Source organism: Typopeltis vanoorti, chromosome 7, assembly GCF_054136105.1.
Source record: "Typopeltis vanoorti isolate ZY-2024b chromosome 7, IOZ_Tvanoo_1.0, whole genome shotgun sequence".
In the NCBI taxonomy this organism is placed as follows: Eukaryota; Metazoa; Arthropoda; class Arachnida; order Uropygi; family Thelyphonidae; genus Typopeltis; species Typopeltis vanoorti.
In genome coordinates, this window is record NC_143555.1 from 6991036 (window position 1) to 7013248 (window position 22213).

General features: G+C 35.4%; 1 protein-coding gene across 3 annotated transcripts in view; it reads right to left on the minus strand.

The window, feature by feature from the left end:
- Nucleotides 1–22213, minus strand: part of LOC150104471 (E3 ubiquitin-protein ligase CHFR-like) — a 232383-nt gene that overhangs the window by 77370 nt on the left and 132800 nt on the right. For all 3 annotated transcript variants that reach the window (XR_016548572.1, XM_090395650.1, XM_090395651.1), the window contains 2 exons: nucleotides 8070–8167; nucleotides 1600–1889 (listed from right to left, as the gene is read on the minus strand). Coding sequence is in view for 2 of the 3 variants with exons in the window: in XM_090395650.1 (XP_090251776.1) it covers nucleotides 1600–1889; nucleotides 8070–8167 (388 nt within the window). In the remaining variant the exon portion in view is untranslated. The remainder of the gene's footprint in view (nucleotides 1–1599; nucleotides 1890–8069; nucleotides 8168–22213) is intronic.

Here is a 22213-nt window from a genome sequence, read left to right on the forward strand (position 1 = left end):
CAGGATAGATGAGAACACAGACTGATAAGAAAATAACTATTTATTAACTTATTGCTGATATTCTATCCGGCATCTTCAGAGCACAAAAACAGTTTGTCACAGTATGTGAGACAACCACAATCTGGTATAACAATGGGACTAGTTTGAACAATTGTAACGTGCAACACAAAGACTAAAGTCCTAATTAGGTGCCATCTATGTTGGAAAAAAAAAACAGAGAGAGAAAGCAGGTAATAATATGGTCTTAAGATGACTCCAAACCTCATCAAGTATGGCTGTATAAATTTGCCAAAGATTTGGGAGTCAATCATCTTACAACCTAATTAATACCTGCTTTCTCTTCTCCCCCACCCCAACATAGATGGTGCCTAATTAGGACTTTAGTCTTTGTGTTGTACGTTACAATTATTCAAACTAGTCCCATTGTTACACTGGATAGTTACTGTTTCGCATACTGTGACAAACTGTTTTTGTGCACTGAAGATGCTGGACGAAATATCAGCAATAAGTTAATAAATAGTTATTTTCTTATCAGTCTGTGTTCTCATCTATACTGTTAAAATTAATCAACATGTACCAGAAAAAGATTTTCTTTCAAAATATATATATATATCAGGGATTTTGAATAATGTACTTATGTGACTCACAATTGAAAGGTTGTAAACCTCACAGTGGGTGAACCAAGGATTTTTTTTCTATTTTTTTTTATTAATTTGATGTGTTTTTTTTTTTTTTTACTAAATGCAGAAACCCAAGATAATGAACACTGAAATTTTTCAAGTCCCTAATAAGCAAGACGGTTGTCTCAAACTGGGTGATGAAATTCATCTCTCACCTAAAGACAACCACAAATATCCATACCCATGGTGGGATTTGAATCTGCAGCCTGCTGTTTGGGAGGGCAGATAAGCCAGTGCTTTTTTTATTTTTGAGACAGTATGGCATATCAGCACTTTTATTAACAATGACATGTGACATATAGATGTGGTACATTTAGAAATTTGTAATATTCAGCAAATTTTTACATGTTTACTTAGTATGCAAATATGCTTGCTTACGTACTTCATGAAATGTACATTTATAATTTTACAAAGGTAAAGTTTATTTAATCATTAGATTAAAATTAATTTGACTGCATGTCAGAGCACAGGAAACTGGTTGATTATGAAACATTTTTTCTTTGTCTTTACTTTTTGTGGTTCATACTGATGTTGTCATGGAAGACTGTGAATGATTTTAAGGAGTGGTATGATTTGTGGTCACCAGTGTTAACCTCTTGCGATGAGTATTATGACTCCATGAGGATCAGGAAAATAATAATTCACACCACAGAAGCTTAATGTCACAATGTCAATTTGAAATATTTTCCAGTTTCTGAAAAATCCTTACATGATCTCAAAAATAGATTTATCATTTTTGACATCAGTGAAGCAAACATAAACAAAGTTAAGTAATGCAGATACAAACCATTTTATGGTTGCAAATGGATATGTATTCTAAAATGATTTTTCATCCATGTTTTTAATGTGATATTTTCATATCTATATATCAAAATAATGCATTTTTAAGACCTCTTAATAAGCTAAGAAAAACTAATACCTTGAGGTGAATTAGTCTTGTATATTTTGGCATTATCGCTTTTCTGATCCTGTAAACTGTTTTTTATGATATTACTTCCTAGAATTTTAGTTTCTGATGATTCAGATACATCAGCACAATTTTCAGCTTTAATATCCTCTTGTGATTTATTAATCTCACTTGGACACTGGACATCAGCTTTAATATCCTCTTGTGTTTTATTAATCTCACTTGGACACTGGACATCAGCTTTAATATCCTCTTGTGTTTTATTAATCTCACTTGGACACTGTCGGCAATACTTCATTTGGCTAGAATAATAAATATGTATACCAAAAACCAAACACATTGTAGAAACTGTGGATAAGCAAATTTAACAACTAAAATTTAAAATTAATAAGAAATGGTGCATGTACACTGGTAATAACTATCATATATTATAATGTAATATAATGAAAACATAAAACATGCCAAAATATAAATGACAATAATTATTAACTACGCAATGACATGTGAAATGTTTTATCCAGAATAAACCCCAGTATCTAGAATGTCTTTAGTAAGACTTTCAATTAAACAAGTAGAATAAATAAATAACTGGAAGTAGCAATGAAAACAAGTCAACTATATGTATATAACATGCCAAAAGTGGCATGTTATGTACTAAAATACACTAAAGTTCTATAATTGTATAAACTGAAACAAGAGAAAAATTAATTAAAAAAACTATTTACTATGGAACATGTGGAAAAGAACCATTCCCCACAAGAGGGATAACATCAGAGCATCATTTCTGTTCAGGTTTGGATAGTGAACCAAAGTTTCTCAACTTTCTTCATATTAATGTACCATGAGATCATCTCTATTGTGAGGATGTCAACCTTTTACCAAAGCATGCAATGTATGGTTTAGATAGCATGTTCTGCTAGTACAGACTGTTCTGGTTCAGAATTTAATTGATATATTTATCGTGACAAACAGCCACTAATCTATCTGTTTAGCCAAAGGTAGAAGTTTATCCTTTGCAGAACCGCCCCCCCCCCACCTCCCAAAAAAAGCAGAAATATTTTTTCAAGGACACCTGAATGGCTAACAGATCTAGGCAATTTTGCTTTCAGAAAAATCCTTAATAAAAAGGAGGAATGATAGCAAGATGAACCTCTTCTCATGAAACAGGTGACAAGGAAGCCATATACTAGAGATGTTAGACGACATGCCCTTATCAATTTCATTTGATCCAGGTAAAATATCAATGTTTCTTGTTGCTTACAGCTACTTGTATGCAACAAGAAACACTGATATTTTACCTGGATCAAATGTTGCCATATTGCTCTCTTTTGTGCATTTTATAAATCCAGTCTTTAGCCAATGATCCATGCTTTAGAATTTGAAAGCTAAAAATACTGTATTTACTTGAATTTAACTCACTTTTTTCCCCAAAATTAAAGCTAAAAAATCGTGGTTCAAGATATGTGCGGGGATTTTCAGAAACTAAAGTTTTCAGAAAAAAACTGAAAATGGTGTGACTTACCAAGAAGCTCCTATTCGCTATCGCTACTTTTTGGCATCGAGAACAGTTTCCTTGTGTGTGCATCATCAAAGTCATCTACCCAAATATCTTCATCTTCTTTCCCATTATTTCAAGCAAAAATTACCAGTAATTTACAAGACTTGAGATTTGCAATGAACAATCCTTCACAAATGACTAATGAGAAGTAAAAGCAGAGTGCAAAACAGACAACAATGGTAGGCCAGTAGAGATAGAGCAGCTATGAAGAAGTACATATGATTGATTCAGTATTAACAAAAGATTGCACGAACCAAAGAAAAAGCCAAAGGCAAGCCAACAGTTGAGTTGCAATGTTAATTCTCTTCAACCGAATTCCATAATATCTGAAACACATTCACTATATATTTCTTAGTTTTAACAGATTCACGATGGGATGATGTCAAGCAAAACCATATGTTGCACCAGCAACATATGGTTTGCTTGAGTCTATACAACAGTTTCTGTTGGAGGGAAGATGTGATTCACTAGTCAGTGCCATTTTTATCCCAGCTGTCTCTAATTGCACTACTTGTTGAGAAATATATTACACAGACCGCAAATGTCTCTGTACCTTATTCAGTGATACAATAAAACTACTTGTTTTTCTTTAGTGGTGCTGTTGGGGAGAGCATGTTTACCGCAGGGAGCAAGTTACTATCGCCACAATGTTCACGTCTTGGCGATAGTAACTCACAATTTGAGTAGGAGAATTCATACATAATATATAATTTATTGAGAAATATATACCTTTAAAATAATTATTTTTCTCTTAATAATGATTCCATGATGAACAGCCAAAAATTGCCACATACCCCCTGAAAACCTTTCACGTACCCCTGGGGGTACGAATACCACACTTTGAGAAGCACTGGATCAGATGAAAGAAAGGGCACATGGCAAAGTGGAAATTTAATTTATACAGTTAGTAAGCGATAATTAGTTAATTACCTGAAACAGCACATGATGGAAGGGTAATGGTGTAATGATGTAGCATCTTGTCCTGGTAATAGCATCAAATGATCTATCTATAACTAGAGTAGTAACTCCAATCGGGGAAAGTGACCATGCGGTCTTGTCCTGGGAGATTGCTCGACATGTGGAATTTTCAATCAAGAAAAGGTTTATATGGAACTACAAAGCTGGCGATTATGACAAACTTAAGAGGCAACTTGGAGTAGTGCCATGGCATAAGAAGCTACATGGAATGAATGGTATTAGTGCATGGGAAGTTGTCAGGGATTATTTGAGCAAGGCAGTATCAGACTATCAGACTGTATACCCAAGGCCAGAAGGATAAACTGCTAGGGATGAAGTGGATGAATAGTAATAAAAAGCAGCAGTTGCAAAATAAAAGAAAGCAATGTGGAATATAAATAAAAAGGCGATTAGTATGCTCATAAGAAATATAAAGCACAAGCAAGAAGGGTAACTAGTTAAGGAAGGCTAAATCAGATTTTGAGAGAAAATTAGCTAAGCAGGCCAAAGTAAATCCAAAAGAGTTTTTACATTCTGTAGCAAGTAAGAGAAATAATGATTATGGAAAGATAACTTAAGTCAGTGCTGATAGTAGGAAAATGACAGAAAACAGAAGAAATAGTTCAGTTACTAAGTAATCACTTTTTATGGGTATATCATCTAGGTGGTGACATTGCAGTTAACTGATGTAAGAAGTAGGATAGATGAACTGCAGGTACTCAGCATATTGAAAAATATCAATGTGAATACTGCAGTAGGCCTAGATGATAGGTCAGCTCATGTGCTATGAAATTGTTGAAGAACTGACAGTGGTTTTGATGAAGTTGTTTAATCTAAGTCTCAGCTCTTATAAGGCTCCAAGGGAGTGGAAAGAGAATAAGGTAGTTCCATTACATAAAGGTAGCTCCAAGACAGCAGTAGCAAATTACAGACCAATTAATATCTCTGGAGTGGTGGTTAAAGTATTGGAAATGTTGGTTAAAAGTAAAATTCAAGAATGGATGGACAGGAATATGATACTCTATATGAGAAAGAATGGCTTTGTAAAGGGTAGATCCGGGCCCAAGTAATTTATTCACATTTTATAATAAGGTAACAGTGGAATTAGATGAAGGAAATGGCCCCTATGATACTGCTGAACTTTGCAAAGACATTTAACAGAATGCCACATGGAAAATTATTACACAAGTTGGAGCAAATAGGAATGGATATGAGGTGGGTGGCATGAATAGGGGGGTGGGGGTGGCGGCTGATACAGGCATCAGAGAGTGAAATATTCTGGAGTGGAATCAGGGTGAAATGAGGGTGACCAGTGGAGTGCCCCAGAGCTTTGTACTAAGACCACTACTCTTTAATTTGTACATTACCGATATAGTGGAAGGGGAGAGCAATAGGTAATAAAGGAGATGTAGATATCTTGCAGGATGACAAATAAATTGGAATTGCAATTTAATGCTGCAAAATGTAAGGTAATGCACTTTGGCATTAAAGGGTTACATACTTCATATCATATTGATGGTACTGGATTACAGGAAATTGATGAGGCTAGGGATCTGAGGGTGATGTTGGATAGAGATTTGAAGTTCATATTGCAAGAGCTAGCAAACTAGCTCAGAGGATTACTTAGATGTTAAAGAACACACTGACTAGTAAAGATGGGGGGGGGGGGTATCATCCTTCTTTATAATGCTATGATTAGGCCACATGTTGACTACAGAGCACAGATTTGATCATCTGCATTTCTAGGGGACTGGTGTGGAATGGGTCTACAGAAACTGCGACACTGCACTGGACAAAGAAAGGTGGGAGAAAATAGTGAAGGAGGCATTGGACACCAACGGGCAGTGTGTTCATGGTTTGTGATGATGATTTCTACGGGACCAGGAGATGGTGGAGAAGAATCAGAGGAGTGACTAAGCTCATGACAGGTCTGTGAAATGTTCTCTATGAGGATAGATTGAAGGTATGTGGGTTGCAGAGTTTAGCTGACAGGAAGAGGAGAGGGGATATGATAGAAACTTATAAGTTACTAAAGGGATTCTATAAGAGTGACACAAGGTTCTTTACTTGGAGAGTGGTGAATGAGTGGAATGGATTGCCAGAGGTGGTCGTGAGCACCCCAACAGTGAATAAGTTTAAGGAAATGTACGATAGGTATTGTGTTAATGAATAGTGTGGGTCTCCCATGACGAGTCTGACTCCACAGAATGCCCATATAAATATGTTGAGGAGTCTTCAGGAAAACTGCTTAATTTTCTATTATTAATCCTTGAGTTATTAATAACAGTTGAATTTCCTTTACTGATTTAGTTATAATTTTTTTATTTTGCTACTGTATATTTTTTTTTTTTTTTAGTGCAGATTTCTTCAGGTGGAATGTTATGCTTATGAAGTTTGGATATTTTCAGAACACTGGCTACGTCCAAATGAATGTTATCAGCTACTGTCGTTAAGAGATCATAGTTGCCACATTCCACACCAGTCATTATTTCCAAAACTGATAATTTTTTTTTCAGAGGAACAAAGTATTGTATGGATTTTTAGCAGATGTGAAGCAAACATCATGCAAGAATCTGAGCTAACATGTACATTCTCATTAGTAGTAGTATGCTACATACTTAATTATACAAGATTCTGCATTTATTAGGAAGCTCAACAAGCAATGATACCTTTATTAAAAGTATCTGATAGTAATATGAGTATGCTTCTTTATGTAACATGGAGTATTATTTTTCTGAGAAGCAATTTTTCAGTGTTAAAATTTAATATGTATGGTTAACACTCACTACAGTAAATTTACTGGGAGAACCAAAGGAAAAGTTGTAATAAGTGATCCATTAAAGTATTATTTTGCTATGAGACTTTCATAGTTTATTATAGTGAGTGAGTTTTTGTGACACATGAAGGATCAGTTATTGGAAGCATGTACATCTGTGGTGTTAACAAAGATGAAATGAATAATGAACATGAGACATAATTCTTAAATAAAAAATTTAAGATAGCCCACGTAAACTACTATAACTGGTTTTATTTTTTTGATAAAATGAATAAAAGAGATAAAATGAATAATGAACATGAGACATAATTCTTAAATAAAAAATTTAAGATAGTCCAAGTAAACTACTATAACTGGTTTTATTTTTTTATTCGGATTGTTTTTATATTGACACCACAAGATGTATGTGTAAAGAGAAAGAAGTGATCTATTAATAAGTTTTTTTTTTCCCTCTTTAACATGTGTATGAGCAAAGGCAGATAGATATATCTAACTCAAAATTTCAAATATATATATGAGGTAAGGGTCAGATCTGTTTAACTGGAAGGAGACCTCCAAGTAGTCTTTTAAGCAATGTGGAGAACCAATCCAAATTAGATTTAGCTGAATTGGCTAAATCTAATTTGGCTTAAAGAACAAATTAAATGATGGTGAGTGTGTGTGTGTATAAACACACACATGAATTTTTTTCGCCTAGCTCACAACTGTTTTGTATCAGCATATATTATTCCATGCAAATTGCATGTTCGGTAATCTTTAAAAAAAAAACATTTTTAAGTGTCTAAAATATTTGTGTCTCTAAAAAAAGTAGTTTGTAAACATTGATCAGTGTGAACATGAAATAATGAAGGTCAGAAAGTAGATTAAAACATGTTTGTTCATAAAAGCAGGATTCTTAACATCGGCTCATTAAGTGCAAATGTACTGTAGATTTTCAATTTCTTGCGAGTGAAAGAGAACATGAAAAAAATAAACAAAAAAAAAATTAAAAATAGGATTGCAGTTACAGAGATTGAATTATATTGAAAATATCACAGTTAAATAAAATTAAAATTGGAAGATATAACTTTAAATCTTCTGAAACCAAAAAATTAAAATGAGAATTTAAAAAAATATATATTTTTTTAATTTCACAAACAGAAAGAATAAATAAATATCACAAATAAAAAGGACTATAAAAGTGCTACTCACACTGGAGGTGAAAGAGATAGCGATTCTGAACTGAGGTCATCACTAGATGAGTCAGCATAGAGGTAATCACTGTAATTTTTCTCACTTTTTATATAAAGCTAAATCAGGATAGAGACAAAAACATGGATTGTGGTTACTTCAGATGATGAACTCTTATTTATTCAGCTTTAATTGATTATTATATTGTGATATTTTTTCTTTGAATACTCTAAAAAATAAAAAAGTGAAATACCATTAAATATGAATCCCACCCACAACTGCATCTCTAGTACATATATATTGTGCATGGACTAAGGGTTATATAATCACGAAATGCTGTTCTATAGGCCACGCATGGTACTTTTTCAAGCCAATGTAGACCTGTAATAAGCAGAGTCGTGTTGATCTAACACTAGGCATTGAAAAATCATCTATAACCTAAGGACAGTCATGAACATCCATTCCCTTGGTGAATTCCACTTGGTTTACTTTTGAAGACCTTTTGGTTCTATATTTGATTTTGTTTAAAATGATTTTGTGTGATATGAATAACCTAGCAGTATTTTTTCTGTTTTGCAGTGTTGCTGTATTTTTTTAAATTTGTTTATTTATTTATTTATTATTTTTTTTTCATGAGGCTGAAAAACTCATGACCTGGTTTCCCACAATGGTCATGTCAATCTTCTTCATGGCCTAGCCAGTGCCTCTTGCATACTATTATAATTGGACTCTCTCTCTCTCAAGGCACCATCCGGCAAAGCATGAAACAAGATTATTTGCCAGTTGGTCAGAACACCTTCTGATGTATCACCATAAGGTTCAGTCCCAGTGGAGTGGAAGAGAGGTTTCTGGCTCTCTAGTTAACTATGGTGTGTGTGTTGGATATATCTGTGAAGAGTCCTACTGTATACGTAAAGAGAAAGAAGAACAGAAACTCCTAGCCCATTTGAAGTCAAAACTTATTACTCCCAACACTTCCACAAGTTTTTCTTTTTACAGATGTTACGATGACGATGTCTGGGGAAAAACAAAAGATTTTAGATTTATTAACATCCCTTAATAACTTCAATGACAGATTGCATTTCACTATAGGGAATGAAGAAGGGGAAAAAAAATTCCATAAAAATTCTTAAACTTAATGTTTATAAGATCAGGGAATAATATTAGTACAAGAATTTATCATAAACTGACTAATGCAGACAACTACCTACACTTAGATTTGATTTCTACCATCCTTGGTACTACAATGTTAAAAAAATCTTTCACTATTTTAATTCATTAATGCATATAAATACATGACAATACCCAAAGATTTATACTGGGAAATTACCCATCTAAAGCAGATTTTCTTAAACTGCACCTATCCCCAGCAATTAATACTCTATGTAAATTTGACTAGTACAATAAGAGCTGCCAATCCTCAGGAGAAAATAAATATTTCATATAATAAAATTTTGAAATTTCCATACATAAAAAGCTATAAAATATATATTTAAACAGATTATAAAGTTATTTCCATAAGTTATTTTAAATTATTAAATCAATTAGAAATAACAGAAAAGAAACCAATCCATGAAATTCTACAACATTGCAATATGGTTTATAAATTCCACTGCCAACTAAACTGCAATGCCATCTTTACTGGGTCTACAATTAGATCTCACCATCCCTGCATGTATACCATACTCAAATTTTTCAAAAGAAAAACTGACCAAACTCATCCACAGAAATAGCAGTACATGCAGTCAAACAAGATCACATTTCACAAATAGAAAAAAAGTAACCAGTCTTAACTTAAAAAAAAATGAAACAAAATTAAGAATATCAGAAGACAGAGATAAAAACATACTGAAGTGCTGATGTTCACCACTGAGGTTTCACAGGTCCTTAACAAAAAAACTTTCCACCAATCAAAAAGTCTAAAAGTCTTTTGGATCATATGACAGCCTACACAGTTATTTATTATTAATATTACATCACTCATTACTGAATTTATTTTTCATTCATATTGTATCTTTTAATTATTTTTTTATACTAGTAGATTCTCTACTAGTCAAATAGTGAAACTCCACTGAAACTTTAAAATTTTTTTAAAAGTTTCAGTGGAGTTCCACTATTTGACTTACCATTAATATCATATTCATTCATAGCCATCTAATGTGCACTATAAAATTTGTTTCTTTATTCTGATGACAGCTTTACTTCATCCCGTTAATGGATTTCTTCTCGAATCATATTTTTATATTTTTAGTCTTAAGGCCTTTACGTTAGTCCATTTTTCATACTTAATGTTTTTTTTGATAAACTTTGCCTTTTAATTATTTCAGGTTTTATGATGCTATTTATTATCATTCATTACCCAATTTATTTTTCATTCATATTCTATCTTGTAATTATATTTTTAATGCTTTTCAATTCTCTTACTTATATTTCAGGTTTTAAAATATTTTTAGTTTCAATGAAGTTCTGTCTCACTATTTTACTTACTAATTACATATTCATTCATTGCCATCTACATTTACCATTTTAGCTTCCAAAAATCATAACTGCCAAATACAGCAAAGGTAGGCAACTAATGTTGAGAGTTGAGTGTTTTCACTTGGTTATACTAAAAATTAAAGATGCTAAGAAACTATATTCTTGTTTTCTTTCTTTGTCCAAATGTAAGCAAACAAAGTGTGTGCATGAAGTAACTTCACAAGTGGGTGACTCGTATATAGAAGCTAATGACTTCATATCAATTGCCTTAGTATCCCATAATGCAATGCACATATCCTTAACATGTATAATGCTATGCATTATAGGAAGGGCCACTACCCAGGCTGGTTTTGACTTTCACTGAGGTCTCATCAGTGGGACCCAGAAGTGATACCAAGGTTAATGCGCAGAAGTCATATTTCCATATATGAGTAGTCAAAAGATGCCACAGCTTACTACTAAAATACTCTGGTTAAGAGATAGATGTTGAACGTGTTTTCACTTGGTTATACTAAAAACTGAAGAGACCAAGAAACTACATTCATGGTTTCATTATTTACTCAAGTATAAGCAAACAAAGTTTGTGCATGAAGTAACTTCATGAGTGGGTTACTGTATATAGAGGCTAATGACTTCAGATAAATTGTCTTAGTCCTTTTGACTATTTGTATATGAAAATATGACTTCTGCTTTACGTCAACTTGGTATCACACTTCTGGGACTGGCTCCTGCTGATGAGATCTCAATGAAGGTCGAAAATGGTTTGGGTAGTGACCCTTCCCATAATGCATAGCATTATACATGCCTGTACGGATGTGTGCATTGCATTGCATTATGGGATCGTAAGGCAATTGATATGAAGTCATTTAGCCTCTATATACAAGTAGCCCACTCGTGAAGTTACTTCACATAAAAACTAGAGCGAAGTTACTACAAACTTAATTTGTAGGCAAATAATACCAAGCATATGATTATTTCATTGATTTTTTTTCCCCATACTTTCTTAATTTAAAAGGAGATGCAATTAAAAAACCATGTTCTGACAAGATGCTCCATAAAAATAAAGCTTTTCTTATCTCTTTATATTAAAAGACTACATGAGCCATAGGTTCAAAGATAACTCCATGTATTAAAGTACAAGTGCTGGGAAAAACTCATGATAAAAGTTTAATGGAATAAAACAGACTAGGAAATTATTAATATCAGTATTTAATGCTTAAAATATTTCATCTCAGAAACAGAGACATTGTCAGGGAGTACAAAATGAGATCTGTAACATGCACGCATGCGCACACACACACAGGCAGCACAAAACTAATTGAAACAAATGGACAAAAGATTAGAGTCATCCTAACTAGAAGGGGGTGCCCTCTATGGATACCTGTCAGCAGCCTAGGATGTAAAGTGAGATCTCAAAGTATTAGTTTTTCCTATATTTTGGGAAGTTTTATGCAACCATATTTATTTAAATTAGGTTGAATTTTAAGAGCAACGGCAGATTCTAAACACAGTCTTTCTCTTCTAAATTTACTGTGATGGAGCATGATGGTCTTGTTCCAATTGATTCTGTGTGCTATATCCAAAGCATGGTCTGCAAGGCCAGATTGACTATAGTCATGACTGCAGTATTTTTTATGTTCTTCCATTTGGATGGTAACTGATCTTCTGTCTGTCCACAGTAGGCCAACTTGCAGGAACAAAGAACTCTATATACACTTGAAACTGAGAGGAGGGAATTTGTCTTTAGTGGAGCAGATAAAGGAAGCTAGTTTTAAGTGGGGCTTGAAAGTGGTGCAAAGATTGTATTTCTTTAAGATTCTGGATATTTTTTTCTGATGTGCCTCAAACATAATGGATGATGATGATAGCATTACTAAAATCTTTCTGAAGAGACGTCATGGATGGGGGTAGGAATGGCTCTGTTGCAAGAGAGTTCTCATTGGAATAAAGATTATAAGCTCTATGGGTTAGTGTTTTTATGATACCATATTGTTAAGAGGGGAGGAGTTGATAGGAAAGTTTATGAATGTATCTGGCCTTTCTAGATACCTTGGTCATCCGTGTACATAATGGTTACCTGTCCTTTTCAGTATATAGGCAACCAACTCATAGCCACGTGTTTCAACGAGTATTGTGTTGTCTTTGGGTGCGTGAATGTTACAAGTGTTATTTGTACTCCCTGAAGATATCTCAGTGCCTGAGATGAAGTATCAGAAGCATTAAAATTAGTTTTTAATCCTTTCTTAGTGCTGTCAATACTCCATTAAACCTCCAACATGATCTGTCTTGAGACTTTACCTTTGTAATGTTAAAAGACATGAGAGTCCTGATGGGAAAACTTCAAATACTTTAGCATTTCTTGTCCAAGCAACAGAATTGTTAAAAGGGAGCCATTAGAAAAACCATTAGAAAAACTGGAAACATTAAAATCACAAAGTAAAACAAGCTAAAGAAGTTTAACTGATTTCTAGATTTAAGGAAGTGACAAGAGACAGGAGATGAATGATATATAGAACAAGACAAGGAAACTAAGTCAAAGAAGGTTAGAAAGAGAGGATTCAATAATTGGCATTCTCTGAAATTATGCAATGTGTAATTTGAACAGTTAAGCTGGGCTACGGTTGTAGCAAATGCTATCTGAGACTCAATGAAAAACAGGAGGTAATCTCTGGATATCTGCATTTCGATGTAGATGTGGAAACAATTTCTTTTGAAAGGTTTGTGTTTTTGTTTTTAGTACTATTGTCTTCCAAGACAGAAGAAGAAAAAGAGTACAAAAGAAACAGTGGAATTGCAAAATGAGAAGGGAAAAAAATGAATGCAACAATTTTGTAACAAAACTACGAAAGAACGTATCTCAACAACCAGAAATCTATAAAATATATGAACAAAGAAATAAAAAATAAAAGAAAAGGTAAAAATTCAAACAATAAATTAAGAAAAATGCATAACTCACATTCCAAATCTCTGGACTGATGATGATAAAAAAAGTAAAATTTTATACAACAAAGAAATGTCTAACAGGAAATGTTATGATGTCAGAACTTAAATATACAATAAATAAGATGAAAAATAAAAAAACACCAGGAGAAGACAATATGAACATGGAACCATACAAAAATGCAGGTGAAAAATTTAATGAAAAACTTCGGAAGTTCTTTAACATGGTCTGCATTTCTGGAAAAACTCCAAAATCTTGGGGGAAAAAAGAAATTACTGAGGATTACTACTGCAAATTCTGACAAATCTGCTTGTGGCAATTTGTATAACTGATGATTTTGAGTAGAAAGCAGGTACACATAAAAATTTTTTTAATCACACGCAAAGGAATCATGTGGTAGCATTCAACAGGATAAAAGGCAAAAGGCTGCACTAAGCAAATTGTGTTTGAAGGGAGCTCATGAAAAAAGAAAGTTGCAAACTTGGATGTCTTGTAATGTCTTAACAACATTTGCACGATTTCATGTGGGAAGAATTATTGGAAAACTTTAAGGAGGCTACAAAATTACTGATATTGCCAGAGAGTTTGGAATCTCACATATCCAGGCTCTGGGCAGTGTTTTGAACTAATGGAATGTGTTCCAGGAGTTTGATAAGAGGTCGCCTTCACTCTACCATGGAGCATAAGAACAGATTTTTGGTTATAACAGCAAAATGTAATCAACACATCACTGTAGGTCAGCTTATAAGTCAGCTTCATACAAGCACAAGTATGACGGATATCTCGACAAACTGTGGCAAGACGTCTGCAACAAATAGGCCTATATTCCTTTACCCACAGCTCATTGTAGAGCACGTTTTCAGTGGTGTTATATACATAAAAATTGGACAGAGCACCAATGGGCTAATGTACTCTTTGCAGATGAAAATCATTTTAGTCTTTCCTCTGATTCTATGAGGGCAGTCTGAAAAAGAACAATCTCTCCGACTTGTAAGAGCTTCTGTGTAGTACTTTTGTGTTTTTCCAGTTGATCCTGTGTGCAGGGGTATCGAGAGCATGGTCTGCTAGGCCCGACTTGCCATAGTGATAATTCCGGACGTATCTTTTGTGTTTGCTGATGTGGATGTTCACAGTTCTTCCTGTTTGACTGTAATAGACTTGATTACATGAGCAGGGTACTTGGTAGACACCTGGATGTGATAAAGGAGGAATGCTGTCCTTGGGTGAGCAGATAAGGGTTGCTAATTTGTTACATGGTCTGAATGTAGTGCATAGTTTATGTTTATTAAGAATTCTTGAAATCTTATCGGATGTGCCTTTAATGTATGGGATGGTGACTGTTTTGTTGTAGTTCTCTGTGGTGGATGGTGGGAGGGGTTTCTTAGGAGCGTTTAGTATTTTGTTTATCTTATGTGGATTATAGCCATTGGCCAAGAAGGTGTGGCATAATTGAGCCAGTTCAGCAGCAAGCGCATTGTCATTGGAACAGATTGCTCTCGCTCTATGTAGTTAGCGTTTTTAAAATGCCATATTGTTGAGAAGGATGATGGTGTGATTGTTTGTGTAAGTATCTCCCTGTATGTGTGGGTTTACTAAAAACTGAAAATGATAAGGAACCATCTGGAAGACGTGTGATAAGTGTATCCAGGAAGGGCAGACAGTTATTAGCTTCCAGTTCCATTGTAAAGTGGATTTTTGGATGTTGGCTATTTAAATGTGCTAAGAATGTTTTCAATGTCTTTGGGCCATGTGGCCAAATAGCAAGCACATCGTCAACATAGCGTAGCCAAAGTGTTGGTTAGAGAGTGTCTGTATTGATTGCTAGTTTTTCCAGGTGTTCCATATAAAAGTTGGCTAGAGGGGGGGGGAAAGGGGGGAGCCCATGGCTGTCCCATCTATTTGTTTGTATATTTTCCCTTTCCATGTGAAATATCCTGCATGTATTGTGAATTTGAATAGTTCAAATATATCAGGGGGGGAAGTGTGGCTTCAGTAGATTGAGGGTTTCTATTAGTGGTACATTTGTGAATAGTGAGGTGATATCAAAGCTTACTATTAAGTCTGAGCTTTTTTAGGGTAAGGTGTTGTAAGATGCTTTTTAGGTGGGCTGAATTTTTGACAGAGGAGGGAGAATTGTTTGTGAGAGTGGCTTGTAGCGTCGCTAAATGTCTAGCCAGTTTGTATGTGGGACTATTTATACTGTCCACAATTGGGCGTAAGGGTGTATCTTGTTTGTGAATTTTTGGTGCTCCATAGATCCTAGGTGTTTTAACATGGAAAGGGCTTGAGTTTGTTAACTGTGCCTTTGGGCCAGGAAGTGACTTTTTTCAATAATTTTCATGCCTTATTCTTTTGTGTGTTGGTGGGATTGCGATCTATAATTTTGTATGTTGACTGATCTTGTAACACTGTGTGCATTTTGTTTTCATATGTTGTTGTGTCCATCACCACGGTAGCATTTCCTTTGTCTGCTTTTGTTATGATAATCTGGCTGTTGTTCTGTAGCTCTTTTGTAGCAATGATTTCCTTATGTGGGATATTATTTTTGGGAGGCTTGGACTTGATTAGGATGTTGGCCACATCTAAACGTATGTTGTTGGAGGCAGGTCGTATATTCCTCGTTCGATGGACACCATTATTTCGGCTTTTGGAACTTGTTTGGGAGTCACGGCAAAATTGTGCCCTCGACTTAAAGCACTAGTGGCTTCTTTGCTTAAGGTGAGCGACGATAAATTCATGACGATGAGGTCTTGTTGTAATTGTGGTTGTTGCATAGTGTTGCGTTGTTGGAGATTTTCAAACTTATTTTGGTGCCGGTTTTTGACTCTGTTGAATTCTTTTTTAGCAGTTGCGTCGGTGATGTTATCTGGGATCTCCCACAGTTCCATATTGAGAATATTATACAGTGATTCAGGTAGTGTGTTGATGGTTGAATTTGATTTTGCTAATTCCAGACGAGTGGCGTTTTATCTGTTCACGTAATAGCGCTACACTCGCCCGTTTATAAATGCGTTGGGCTTTAGCCGAGTGGAACTTGTTTTTGATTTTAAAACAGTTCGGTATTAAACTGGTGTCTCGGCACCTCTTTAAGAAGGCTAACCTGTTCAGTTGCCGTGCCAAATTTTCACTTCCACTTACCATATTGTGGTGTCTTACATACGATATCGTCTCCGTGAAGAATCCTTAAACGTGTGGCCAGACTTATCTGTTCGTCGAACATGTTGTTTATTTTTTAACGGTATATATTAGAACACAAAAACAGTTTGTCACAATGCGCGAGACTATAACAACATGGTGTAATCAACGGACTAGTTAAACAAAATTGTAGCAGCAACACAAAGACTGGAGTCCTGATTTTTGGCGCCCTCTATCTGAAAAAAAAAAAACAAAAAAAAAAAAAAAAAAAAAAAAAAAAAACACTAGTTTTTTCTTAAGATGACTGTCTCCCAGATCTTAGGCAAGTTAATCGTTAATCAATACAAGACTAGCAATCAATACAGCCACTCTCAAACCAACACTCTGGCTATGCTAAGTTGATGATGTGCTTGCTATTTGGCCACATGGCCCAGAGACAATGAAAACATTCTTAGCGCATTTAAATAGCCAACATCCAAAAATCCACTTTACGATGGAACTGGAAGCTATTAACTGTCTGCCCTTCCTGGATACACTTATCACACGTCTTCCAGATGGTTCCTTATCATTTTCAGTTTTTAGAAAACCCACACATACAGGGAGATACTTACACAAACAATCACACCATTATCCTTCTCAACAATATGGCATTTTAAAATCGCTAACCCATAGAGCGAGAGCAATCTGTTCCAATGACAATGCTCTTGCTGCTGAACTGGCTCACTTACGCCACACCTTCTTGGCCAATGGCTATAATCCACATAAGATAAACAAAATACTAAACGCTCCTAAGAAACCCCTCCCACCATCCACCACAGAGAACCACAACAAAACAGTCACCATCCCATACATTAAAGGCACATCCGATAAGATTTCAAGAATTCTTAATAAACATAAACTATGCACTACATTCAGACCATGTAACAAATTAGCAACCCTTATCCGCTCACCCAAGGACAGTATTCCCCCTTTATCACATCCAGGAGTCTACCAAGTACCCTGCTCATGTAATCAAGCCTACTACGGTCAAACAGGAAGAACTGTGAACATCCGCATCAGCGAACACAAAAGATACGTCCGGAATTATCACTATGGCAAGTCGGGCCTAGCAGACCATGCTCTCGACATCTCTGCACACAGGATCAACTGGAAAAACACAAAAGTACTACACAGAAGCTCTTACAAGTCGGAGAGATTGTTCTTAGAGGCGACAGAAGCCCTGAAACACACTCCAAATCTCAACAAATATGGGTGTATTAACTTGCCTAAGATCTGGGAGACAGTCATCTCTTAAGAAAAAACTAGATGTTTTTTTTTTTTTTTTTTTTTTTTTTTCCAGATAGAGGGCACCAAAAATCAGGACTCTAGTCTTTGTGTTGCTGCTACAATTTTGTTTAACTAGTCCGTTGATTACACCATGTTGTTATAGGCTCGCGCATTGTGACAAACTGTGTTTTTGTGCTCTGAAGATGCTGGTTATAACACCAGCAAAATATCAGCAATAAGTTAATAAATTAATTATTTACTTAGTTTTTGTGTTCTAATATATACCGTTAAAAAATAAACAACATGTTCGACGAACACATAAGTCTGGCCACACGTTTGCACTATGAATTGTTGGAACATCCACCCTATTGGAACACCCAGATTTGGCTCTCTCTGACTTCTGTCTCTTCCCAAAACTAAAACTCTTCCTTGCTGGTCAGCATTTTTCTTCGAATCAAGAGGTGATTGCAGCTGTAGAGGGGTATTCCGCAGATCTTACTGAGAATCACTACAGGGATGGGATAATGGTGCTTGAGCATTGCTGGAATAAATGTATTAGTCTTAAGGGAGATTATGTTGAAAAATAAAAATAATTTTGAAATTATAAATTTGTTTTTTCATTGTTAGACCAATAACTTTTCAGACCACCCTTGTAGATGACACAATCTGGCATGAAAGTGGTACTGTTTACCATTGTGAGAATGTTCTTGAAAGGTAGCAACACAATGATGCCTGGATTATGGTATGAGGAAGCATTATGTTTAACGAATGCACTGAACTACAATTAATGGAAAAAGGGACTATGATTTGTGAACAATATTGCAACAAAGTTCCTCAATGTCAGGTTCGACTGTTCCATTGTGCTGTAGGCAAAGAATTCATTATTACGGATGACAAATGCCACACCAAATAGTACACAAGCAGTAGAGATACTTCTGGAGATCAAGAATACTTATCAAATCGAGTGACCGGAATGCTCCCCAGATCTTAAGAATATAGAATATATTTGGGATGCAATAGGGAGACACAATGCTGCTTAAAATTCCTCTCCAGAAAACAAAAAAAACCTTCTCTTTGCTCTGAAAGAAGAGTGGACCAGTTTTCCTCAAGAACTCTTGAATCACCAAGCGATTCAGGAGTTCTTGATGTATGCATTGTATGACATTGTGAGAGCCGCATCACGGTTCTGGGTGGATATTCCATACTGAAATATCTCTCAGAATAGTTTTCCATAAGTAGTGTACATTAATCCTTTAGGAAATTTGTAACTTTTGCCAAAAACATATTGCAATTTAATTTCTATGAAATTTCGTCATCCGGTAGCATCCTCTAGCAAGAGGGTTGCAGCAGATGAGCAGCTCTTCTCCATTTCTCTCTGTCTGTCGTTTCCATCATTCTTAAACCAGTCCATTCCACGATGTCATTAATCCACTCTCTAGATGGTCTTCCAAGTCTTCTCTTCCCCTCAACTTTCCCTAGTAATACAGTTCTTGTCAAGTGTCCCGAAGAACCTCTCAGAAGATGTCCTGTAAATTTATAACATTTGAAATTTATAACACAATTTTTGTGTAATATAATTTATTAGTATGCTGGCAATACATTTATGTCAGCATTGACTGTAATGATGAAAATTTTTTTCATATACAGGTAAAAATGTAGTTTGTCCTTATCTTTTGGACACTATTGTATATGCAGGATATTAAAAGAGAGAAACCAAATTGCATTGTAGAGAATAAACTACTAGCAGAACAGAATGGATTCTGCAAAGGCCGATCTTGCAGAGATTCAATTTTCATTCTAGAATTATTAATTGAAAAGAAGAAGGGGATTTCAAAAAGAAACATGTGGTGTTCATCGGTTATGAAAAAGTCTTGGATAAAATTAAAAGACAAAAATTATTTAAAATATTAACTGATCTTAATATACCAAATTAACTCTTACAAGATATTTTTTATTTTAGTATAAATACTACAATCTGAGGTTGAAACATATTACTGCTCTGTACACACAAATAGTAAAGTAATAATTAATTAATAATTAATATTTAAATAATAACTAACAAATAATTAAGTAATACCCCAGAAGACGATGCAAGTCTGACGACTTTCATCTTTGGTATTAACAAAAGTTATATAGAAAAGAGACTAGAAACAATTAATTCCACATATTAGTATGTAATAAATCACTAATATGTGTAATTATTGTTTCTAGTCTCTTTTCCATATAACTTTTGCTAATATTCCTGACGAAGTAACTCTGACGACTTACAAACTTGTAGGGTTATATTTTAATAAACTCTTGATCTTAAAACATCTGGTCTCAATACCAGAAGCTAAAAAAGAAGGAACATATTAAAGCGTTTCTTAAACTGTTGATAGATTGTAATTCTAGACTCTATGAAGTAAAAACAGTATGAGAAAGACTGTTCCAGAGAACAGACACATATGATATGAAAGAGAAATATGAAGAACTGGTTTGGTGGGTTTGAAGCTGGACTGTAAATGGATATTAGTTTAGAACAATACTTGATAGAAACAGAATGTTTACAAGAAAACAGAGTACGTTAGAGAGAGAGAGAGAGAGAGAGAGAGAGAGAAGATGGGTGGAGTGGTTGGGGAATGTTTATTAATTAGATCACTCTCTTCTAAGGCTGGACAAATTTGAGATTTGTGTGGTGTTAGGAGTTGTACAAGTGAGAAGTAGTGCCTTGAATGAAAGAGGATACTGTTTTTTTTTTTTTTTTCTTTTTCCCTGAAGCTTAGGAGGCTATGGATATAATGTAATTTTTTTTTTTTTTTTTTATGTTAGGCCCATATACAGGAGGTTGGCTGGTCAACCTATAGTAAGTTAGTACCGTATATGGGTGATGGGTTGTGAAAGGAGAAACTTGTTTACATTTGATTCGAACGCCTGTATATTGTATTCCTTGGGAAATACGTCAGGGGGAAGACTGTTCCACAGTACTGCAGTAGCAGGGATGAATGAGGAGGAGAAGAAACTTGTTCTGTGGGTTTCGAGGTGTACTATAAAAGGATGTTGGGCGGCAGCTGTACGTGTTCCAATGGGCTTAGTACAGGGTGGGGGAATTATTGATGCTGTTTTAGATGAACCTTTCCTGTGAAAATATTTATAGAATATACAGATAGTAGAGACCAAGCATCTATGTAAAAGTGGGGGGAGCAGGTTGGTGAGAGATGGGTCATTTATTAGTCTAATTGCTCTCCTCTGTATTGAGTCAAGCATTTTGAGAGAGCTTTTTGGAGCCCCACTCCAGATGTGAGAGCAGTATTTGAGAGCTGGGAGGATTTGTGACTTGTATAGTGTTAACAGCTGTTTAGAGGTGAAGTAGCGTCTTGAGCGAAAGAGAAAACCTAGTTTTTTTGGAAGCTGAGGATGTAATGGTTCTGATGTGTTTATGCCAGGAGAGGCTTGATGTCAAGGTAATTCCGAGAAGAGAAATTTTGTCTTGTCCGTGAATTTGAGTGTTATCGAAAACAATGCTGGGAGAAAATGGTTCTTTTTTGTGAGAAATAAGATAGAACTGGATTTTAGTAGTGCTGAAGTTGACAAGGTTGTCTGAGCCCCACTGGAGGATGGCTTGGAAGTCAGAAGAGGGTCGGTGAGAGAACTGAGCCTTGAGGGACCCCAGCATTAGTTGGATGGTGAGAGGATAGGGAGCCGTCTACCATTACACATAGTGTGCATCCAGACAGGAAGCCGGCAATCCATCTACAGAAGTCCTGAGGCAGTACAAATGATGGGAGTTTGTTTAGTAAGCCTTTGTGCCAGACTCGGTCAAAAGCTTTGGAGATATCAAGTGCAACTATTTGGGATTCGCCGAATTTCTCCATAGCGTTTGTCCAGTGATGGGTGATGTATGAGAGTAGATCTCCTGTTGAACGGCTTTGGCGGAATCCGTACTGGTGGTCGCTTAATAGCCGGGTACCTTCAAGGTAGATTAGGAGTTGAGAGTTAATGATTTTCTCCATTACTTTAGATAGGACTGAAGTGAGTGAGATAGGGCAGTGGTTAGATGGCAGTGATTTGTCACCCTTTTTATGAATGGGTTGAATATAGGCCAGTTTCCAGGTTTTGGGATATATACCAGTGGAGTAAGCGAGTGTGTACAGGTGACATAGGATAGGAGTCAGTTTTCAGATGCACAGACCTTCAGGATAATTGGAGGAATTCCATCTGGGCCAGGAGACTTTTTTGTGTCCAATTTAGACAGCAGATTTGTGATGTCTTTTTGGCAAAAGGATATAGGGAGCATTGTATGTTGGGCAGTTGGAATGACTGGAGGGCATTTGCCATTGTCAGTTATGTGTGCATTGGGGGCAAAGTG